The sequence below is a fragment of the Lactuca sativa genome, chromosome 7, assembly GCF_002870075.4.
Source record: "Lactuca sativa cultivar Salinas chromosome 7, Lsat_Salinas_v11, whole genome shotgun sequence".
In the NCBI taxonomy this organism is placed as follows: Eukaryota; Viridiplantae; Streptophyta; class Magnoliopsida; order Asterales; family Asteraceae; genus Lactuca; species Lactuca sativa.
The window spans coordinates 164,361,216-164,370,682 of NC_056629.2; the positions used below are offsets into that span (position 1 = coordinate 164,361,216).

Genomic DNA, 9,467 nt, shown 5'->3' on the forward strand with positions numbered 1-9,467 from the left:
GGGACCTTAGTGTCAACTTAGGGGATCGAGAATCCCAAGTTTGTAGTGCCTGAATGGCAGAGTAGATTGAGCAGTTATAGGTGGTCGAAGTTCTTTGGAAGTCGTTGGGAGCGACTAGTGGTGGTGTTGGGACTAGCTACCGGTAGGAGCCGGTAATCCAGTCATTGATAGGTTGGTAGGGACCAGGGTGGTCTCAGTTCATCCGGAAGTCAGAAAAGGAACAACAGAATTGTCAGGCAGTGGCAATGCAAGCGTGCAACGCATGGTGGAATTCAGTTAGTTGATCGTGGGGTGCTCTGCACCAAACCATAGTAGAAAGAAATGCCCAGTGGATACTGGCGATAATGACCCGTACTGGTAAGCGGGGGTGATGGAGTGGGTGAAGGATAGGGCCTTCACAGTGATAGAAGGAATAGTTGGTTATGGAGCATTGCCTTGGGGAGGCAAGGAAATCGCACAAGGAAGGAAGTTGAGAACCCCTATGGGTTCAGTGCAGTACTTGGTGAGTACCAGAAGGATTGTCGGTTGAGTAAGTTCTGTTTCTAAGTTGTTCAGGGTCAGGTTTGACCCGAGGGTTAACCGCGAGGTTTATGTTAGCCAGAATGACCAGGTGGAAGACCAACGCAGGTAGGCGGCTGGTGTTGGGATAATTGGTGGGTATTGGAGGCGGATCGCAAGCGGTGGGCCATGGCAAACTTCGAGGACGAAGTTTAATTTAAGTGGGGGAGAGTTGTAACACCCAAAGTTTTGAAGGCCAAGAAAGGAAAGAAAACCCTAAGTTTAGGGGTCGACTCGGCGAGTCCAAGGAGGGACTCGGCGAGTCCGAGCGGGATCCGAGTCGAGGAGTAAGTGACCGACTCGGCGAGTCGGCCAAGTGGACTCGACGAGTCTGGTCTGTGCGTGGAAAACCCTAAATTCGGGACTTGGAGCCTATATAAACGTCTTAATCTTCTTCCTAGGGCTCCTTACTGCCTCTTAAGCCCTGGATATCAAACCCTAGCCACCATATCCTCTATTTGAACCATTTATTGCCTTCAAGAGTGCATTTAGCTTGGAGGAAGAAGAAGAATCTTGAGAGTGCAAGAAGGGGGCTGTAGATCCGGGATTGGGAAGATATTTCTGAGCTTTTGGAGGTATAAACTAGTTCCTGGACCCTTTTTGCATCTAGATTTATGTGTGGTTGTTGGGGCTCTTTAGCCATAATGATATTATGTTGAGTTAGGAGCCGGATTTGGAGTTTCTACTTCAGATCCAAGTGTGTTATGAGCTGGGGAAGCATAAAGTATCAGCCCTTGAGTCGATTTTGAAGCCCCTTGGCCTTAAACCCTAGTTTATGGTGCTTTTTGCCTAGATCTCCCTCTCTACACGTAAAGTTTGCAACTTTACGTGGGGGATAGGCTTGGGAAGGGTAGATCTACAGTTTGGAGTCCATGCATAACTCGAAAGTCCTCTGCATGTATGTAGATCTGAATGGACTCGACGAGTCCTTCGAGTGGACTCGGCGAGTAGCTTGAAGATGAGGAGGAACTCGACGAGTGGGATGAACAGCTCGTCGAGTCGGATGAAGATAGGCATGAACTCGGCGAGTTGGATGAAGATTGCCGTGTGCTCGGCGAGTCTGTTCTTAAACTCGGCGAGTCAGGTCGCGTAGTCCCAAACCCTTCGAGTTAAGACTCGAGTCAGCGAGTCGAGCAAGGACTCAGTGAGTTGGTCAGGACAGGATTCGGGAATCTGTAGACTCGGCGAGTCAAGTCGCGATTGGAAGGACTTTGAGCATAAGAACTCGGCGAGTCAGTAAGTGGACTCGGCGAGTAGGGTTGACCTAGAAGGTTGACTTTGACCAGGACTTTGACTTTGACAAGAGTTGACTTAGTTGACCTTTGAAGGTCAGTTAGACTAAGTGTTATGTTGATATTGGTAGCTCGGGGAGCTAGTGGAGCAGCAGTCCGGAGTCAGTGGTCAGGTAGCGGTCAAAGGAATTAGCAGCAGCAGTTCAATAGTATCAGGTGAGTTTCCCTTTGTATGAATGGGTCTACGGCCACAATGCCGGCCCATGTAGTTATGAGTAAAAGACCCAGGGGTTAGCCCTAGGCCCAGTATGCTAGTATGATATTCGAGACGAGGTCCAATGATAGAGGGCGGGTGCCCAAGGAATGGTTTAAATGATAGTTTATACTTGTTGTCTGTGTGATACTTGTATGTGCCTGGTAGGGAGGTGAGTGTGGGCGAGGTCCCGTATCTCACCAATAGCAGAGTGTGGATGGTGTTCCATATCTCAGTAGCAGCAGATCAGGGGCGATGCCCAAGTTAGGGAAGGAGTGAGGGTGGGCTGGGCCCATATCTCACTATCAGCAGGAGTACGGACGGGGTTCCATGACTTATCAGTAGCAGGACATGGGCGGGGCCCAGAGATAGACGAGGCCTTAGGACAAGATCCGTTAGCATGTGTTTAGATTATGTGATGTGATGTGATATGTTTACGTGCTATTATATGTTAGTGAGCGAGGCCCTGTGACAGGCGAGGCCTAAGTGAAACAGATCTGTATCCGAGCGGGGCTCGAAGCCAGGCGGGGCCTAGAGTGGCGGGGCCGTTGTAGCGGGCGAGGCCCGAGGTAGGGGGCGAGGCCCAGGATAGCGGGCGTGGCCCGGTATGTGTAGTATGTGGTTATGCATGTTATGTGGTAGGGTGGGGAACTCACTAAGCTTCATGCTTACGGTTTTCAGTTTTGGTTTCAGGTACTTCCGGTAGCGGAGGGAAGAGCTCGGGGTGATCGCATGGCACATACCATAGTTTAGACAGCCTGGGAATGTTTACTCTGATAACAAACATGTACATTGGAAACTAATATTCTGTTTATGTTTTGAAATGATGAATTTGCTTAAAGTAATGTTTTATTAAAAGAAATTTTTAGTCTTGAATTTTGGGACGTTACAGGAATCTTGAATTCCAATTCTATTAGAATGAAATCTTGGATTTCAAATATTCATGATTCAGATATTCTGTTGGAATTTATTGTATGTTAGGATGATGCAGGAATGATGAGGAAACTTATGAAAAAAAGATATGTGACACTTCATTCTCAAAGAATGAAAAAAAAACAACAATATTCTTTCAGAATTTCAGGATTCAACATCCAAAAACAGCAATATTCTTTTAGAATTTAAGAAGAAAACATGGAGAACGAGAGTATTCTAGCAGAATGTTGTTATTTTTTAAGAATGTTATTCATGTTTGTTGATATTCTTTTAGAATATTTATAACTATATTAAAATGTATAAGACTTTTAGTCTGTAAGAATATGTATGAATTTGTATTTAAGTTTGGATGTATAAGAATATATTAGAATGTTTGTTATTTTTCAACATCTTATTCAAGAATTTTGTTTTTCTTCAATAATATTCTATTAGAATAAAATTCTGAAAGAGTATTATTCTAACAAAAAATATTCTGATAGAATAAAATCGTTAAAATTTGAAATTGAATAAATTAAAAAATTCAATTTTTTTAAATTAGGAGAATTAATCATCCCCAAAAATTCCGAAAATTTCCTTTTATAAATGTAGTTAATTGTCCAAAATACTCTTTTGCTAAAATTGTGTGATTATATGGTACATGTTACCCCATTATAATATCATACACTCTCAAATCATGTCCATTGATTAATTTCATCCGTTGGTCCAGATCTGTGTATTCTGGCACACAATATTTAGTAAAAACAAAATAACCTAAGCCTATATATATATATATATATATATATATATATATATATATATATATATATATATATATATATATATATATCGAATCTTTTAATTTAATTAATAAATCTCAACATTCCCCCTCAAGTTGGTGCATATATGTCACACATGCCCAACTTGCTAATGAGTTTAGAGAATACTTTCTTCGAGACTGTCTTTGTTAATATGTCAGTTGGTTGCTCTTCAAATTGAATTTTATTTACTTCCAATGGCTTGTTCTCTAACTTCTTTTTGATAAAAAAATCTATCTACCTCCACATGCTTGGTACGATCATGATGAACTGGATTATAAGCAATGTCACGGGCTGATTTGTCATCACAGAACAGTTGTATTGTAACGCCCGATAATTCTAAGTATTTATTTAAATTTGGTTAGTTTAATTATTTTGATTTTGGGCCTTGAAGTCATTAGACTTTTCATTTTGTGCTTGGTGTGTGCTGTACGCGGGGCGTACCACCCCATGTATGCAAGGCGTACTAGAGTAAAAGGAACGCGGATGCCATGCACGCATGCGCAACGTACGAATGGATACGCACGACGTACGTGTCAAGACCCCAAAACCCTAATATTTAGGGTTTGAGCACTATTTAAAGAACATTATGTCCTAAGGAACTTTTCTATTAGCCTCCCTCTTCTCTCTAACCAACCTCCATGAAACCCTAACTCCTTTGTTGAATGTTCTTGAGCTTGGAAGGTCTTTTTGAGTTTATTTGGTGCTTTGAAGGAAGGAGAAGGTTAGATAAAGGTGGTGGTTCAAAGACGAGCTTGTAGATCCGGATTATCTGCTCCATTTATGGCTTGTTTGAGGTATAAAGTCTTAATGTTGCTCTTTAGAAGCTTAGATCTCCTTTGTTTGAGTTTTGGACCCTTTTTTGTCCCATAGATGAGATCCTATGGTTTAATATCATTTCTGAAGCTTAGAGTTGCCACTTTTGGTGTTCTTTTGGTCCTAGAGTCATAAAGTTGTCATATTTCGAGCTTAGATCCATCCATGCATGAGTTATGGCCATTTTTATGAAAGTAAAAAGTTATAAATCGAAGTTGGGATGTTTTGGGCATGCAAAGTCACCAAGTCATTGACTTTATGGTTCTAGATACTCTTGGGGACTCAAATTAGTGTTTTGGACCGTTGGGCTTAAGCATTAAGAGCTTAATGTAAAAGTTGGCTTAAGGGAAGAGTACGCTGGGCGTACAAGTCAGTACACACAACGTACAAGCCATGCAGTGAGTACGCCCCGCGTACTCAGTCGGTTTGGGCTTCACATCTTATGTGCCTCGGTTAGGCCACTTCTATGGACCTTGTTGCTTTGGGCCTTTTGGGCCATCTGAAATCAAGCTTTTGGACTAAGGAAAATTATTGGGCTTTAAGGTATGGACCATATGGGGTTGGGGGGGGGGGGGGAGTTGGGCACAATTTGGAAAATTAGGCCATAAGTGGGCCTTGGTGGAACAATTGGTTTTGGGCCATTTTGGTTTATGGATTTGGGCCTCAGTTTTGGTTCAAACTAGGTTAGGGGTAAAATGGTCATTTTACACCAAGTATGGATTATTGGTTATAGCTGGAACCCAAGTGGTAATCGGGTGTTGTTTAGATTGTTTAGCTCGGCGAGTCATCAGGGCAGCAACTAGGGATTTCTTTAAGTGAGATTTAACATTTGAGGTGAGTTTTCCCATTAGTTTTAGCAGGTCTAAGGCACCAATGCCGACCCTTATTGATTATGCTAGGATTCTAGGAGTCTGCATGACCCTTGCATGTGTTATGTACTACTATGTATACCAGGCAGGGCTTGATGTCGGGCGATGCCTGAGGATTGGAACATATGCTAGTGTTTATGATCATTACATGTGTTAGCATGATTATATGATATAGATTGTATGTGTATAGTGGGCGAGGCTTAGTGACAGGCGAGACTTGAGAATAACATATTTGTAAACCGAGCGGTGGCGATGTCGGGCGAGGCCCGAAGTAAGGCGGGGGCCCAATATGTGATTTATTATGTATGTTATGTGGTAGTTTGGGGAACTCACTAATCTTTGTGCTTACAGTTTTTAGTTTATGTTTGATGTACTTCTGGTTCCAAGGAGAAGAGCTTGGGATAACTACATCGCACATACCATATAGATTCCACTTTTGAGAAATCACTATGATTGTTATGTTATTGAGATACTTATTTTCATTTGAGATGTATGGATAATGCTTTTGGAATACTATTTTATTTATATTAAAAATGAAAATTTTGGATCATATTTTTGGTATGTTACATGTATTGATTTTCTAATCGGTCGGCCTAAGTCTTGTAAGAGACGTTTGAGGCACAAAGCCTCATAAATGCCAAGAGCCATACTTCTAAATTCCGCCTCTGCTGAAGACCGAGCCACAACATGTTGCTTCTTACTTCTCCATGTCACCAAATTTCCTCCAACAAAGGTAAAATAACCCGAGGTAGATCGACCATCAACCTTTGATCTTGCCCAATCTGCATTTGTGTATACTTCAACACTTTCACACTTTGAATTTTTCTTGCAAAGAACTCCCTTTCCAGGAGCTGAATTTTGGATACCTTAGTAAATGCATGACTGCATTCATATGTTGTTCTCCTAGATTGTGCATGAACTAGCTAATTACACTTAATGTATGTGCAATATCAGGATGAGTGTGGCCTAGATATATCAATCTCACCACCAGTCTTTGATACCTCCTCTTCTTATCGGTTGGAACATCTCTTTCCTCATTCTTAAGTTTTAAACCTTCAATCATTGGAGTATCTGATGGTTTACAACCTGACATGCCAGTTTCTTGTAACATATCCAAGGTATATTTTCTTTGGGATAATAAGATTCCAGCTTTGGATCTGGATACTTCAATCCCAAGAAAGTATTTTAGAGGCCCAAGGTCTTTCATTTCAAACTCTTGAGACAAGTAACTTTGTAGAGCTGCTTGTTCATCCAGATCATCACTAGTAACCACCATGTCATCAACATACACAATGAGAGCAGTGATTTTATTGTTTTTCGTTTTAGGAACAACGTGTAATCCACATTACTTTGATTGTATCCAAAACTTTTCATACCTTGGTAAATCTTCCAAACCATGCTCTGGGCGATTGTTTAAGGCCATACAAAGATTTCTTTAATTTGTACACTTGGTCCTTCTGGCTCTCAGTCAGAACGCACCCCGGTGGAGATCCATATATACTTCTTCAAACAAATCTCCATGCCAAAAAGCGTTCTTAACTTCAAATTGTCGTAGTGGCCAATTAGGATTTGCTGCCAAAGATAACAAGACCCGAAAAATATTTATTTTGGCAACTGGTGCAAATGTCTCTGTGTAATTGATTCCGTGAGTTTAAGTGTAGCCCTTTGCTACCAATATGGCTTTATATCTTTCAATACTTCCATCGGCCTTGTACTTCATAGTATAGATCCATCGATATCCGACGATCCTTTTTCTTGGTGGTAGTTCTGTAAGATCCCATGTAGCATTCCTTTGTAATGAGCGTATTTCTTCATTCATGGCTTCTTTCCATTTTGGGTCAGTCAAATCTTCCTACACGTTGTTAGGAATATCTACAACAGATAATTGGCTTACAAAGGCCTTGTGTGTGTCAGATAGATTATGAACAGATACATAATTGCTCATTGGATACCTAATTTTGGAAGATAGATCAGCTTCATATGTCGATTTAGGTATACCCATGTTGTAGCGAGGAGAAGTTTCCATATTTATAATGGAGATTCAAGAATTTTTTCTTCAACTTCTTCAACGATAAGAGTCTCCTCATCATCTTCATTACAAAACTGGAAGTCTTCTTCTTCTCCATCTTCTGGTGGAATTTTATTATCAACAACCTCTTCACCATTTGTTTGTATTTCACTGTTTCCACCATTTTCCCCTTGAGATTCATCTATGGTGACATAAAGAGTCTCATTAATATAATCAAGAGTCTGAATTTCATCGACATTTCCCCTCCCTGAGATTTAGACTCATGAAGAAAAAATATTTTGTCTTCATGAAAAACAACGTCCATGGTAACATACATGTTTGTTGGTGGATGATAGCATCGGTACCCTTTTTATTGCTATCATATACAACAAAAACACATCTTAAAGCATGTGTATTTAGTTTGGCTTGTTGGTGTTTATAGAGATGTACAAATACAACACACCTGAAAACAAGAGGGGACAATTCACGATCAGTTGGAGCAACAACCGAAGTTGTTAGAGCTTGATGAGGAATTTAAAAATTAACAGAGCTTTACGGAACACAGTTTATGAGGTAGGTAACTGTGGTAGCAACATCACGCTAATATGCTATTGGCATATGAATTGTAATCAACAATGCTCGCACAAATTCAAGAAGATGTATGTTTTTTCTTTCTGCCGTTCCGTTTTGTTGGGGGTATTTGAGCATGTAGTGCGGTGAACTACTCCATGCTCCTCTAAATATCATTGGAGATTAGCATTTTTATACTCTCCACCATTATCAATATGGAGAATAAGTATTTTTACATCATATTGAGTTTCAACCATTTTATAAAACTTTTGGAATAACATATTCACTTGATCTTTTGATTTCATGCAGCATAACCACGTCATTCTGCTATAGTCGTCGATAAAGGTGACAAACCATCGAGCTCCACCCATTGTTGGGACCTTGGAAGGACCCCAAACATCAGAGTGTATAGTCATGAATGGAAGCGTGTTTTTACTTAATGTTGAAGGATAAGATGCACGATGACTTTTAGCGAATTCACAGACTTCACAACGAAACTTTGAAACATCACAATTAATAAATAAAGTTGGGAATAATTGTTTTAGATAACTGAAAGATGTATGACCAAATCTAGGATGATACAACCAAATATCTAATTCCATATTATTCCATTGATGCCCTTTTACAACTAATGCTTTCATTGATCCTTTTGAAATCCTTGGCTCCAACTTCAAGTAATAAAGCTTTCCTCTCGTAACACCATAGCCAATTGTCTTCTTTGTTGGGATGTCCTTATACACACAATAATCAGGCCAACAAATTTACAACACAATTCAAGTTAGTTGTAATTTGAGACACTAATAGTAGATTATGATATAGAGATGGAACAACTAAAACTGAGTTCAAGTTCAATTTTTCAGTAACATTTGAGGTACCCTCGCCCATTACTGGAGTTGGGGTACCGTTTGCGGTTGTAACAAATTTTTGTGATGTATATGTAAGAGATGTTGTATTTTTAGCATCAAATGTCATATGATCAGTTGAACCCGAGTCAATAATCCATTCACTATTACCAACATGTATAGTGGAATCTAAAGACATACCATTATGGAACTCGACATTGAGAGCAGTAGCACCAGTATGATTGTTCTCAACAACTCTTGTCATGGGTATTGTATTGAAGTTCTTCTTATGTTCACGATTGTGATCCCACCGATTTGGATATCCGATGATTTCGAAACAACCTGTTTTGGTGTGATCAATTTTGTTGCATTGAGTACACTTAAATGAACTTTTGCCAACATGGTTTGTTTGTTGTGGTTGTCTGCTATCATCACATCAGCGTCAAGGTTATCAAATTCGTTCATAAGGGTTGCATGGCGTGTGGCTTCTCTATGTATGAGTGCATAACATTTCTCTAATTCTAGAATAGGATGTTTTCGGAGTATCTCGCCCCTGATATGTTCAAACACAATATCTAGACCCGTAAAGAAA

At 40.2% G+C, this 9,467-nt stretch overlaps 1 protein-coding gene across 1 annotated transcript; it reads right to left on the reverse strand.

The window, feature by feature from the left end:
• Positions 1–6,374: 6,374 nt before the first annotated feature.
• Positions 6,375–6,731, reverse strand: LOC128127363 (uncharacterized mitochondrial protein AtMg00810-like). The gene has a single exon (XM_052765838.1). It carries the CDS (start codon positions 6,729–6,731, stop codon positions 6,375–6,377), a length of 357 nt encoding a protein of 118 aa, XP_052621798.1.
• Between the last annotated feature and the right edge of the window lie 2,736 nt (positions 6,732–9,467).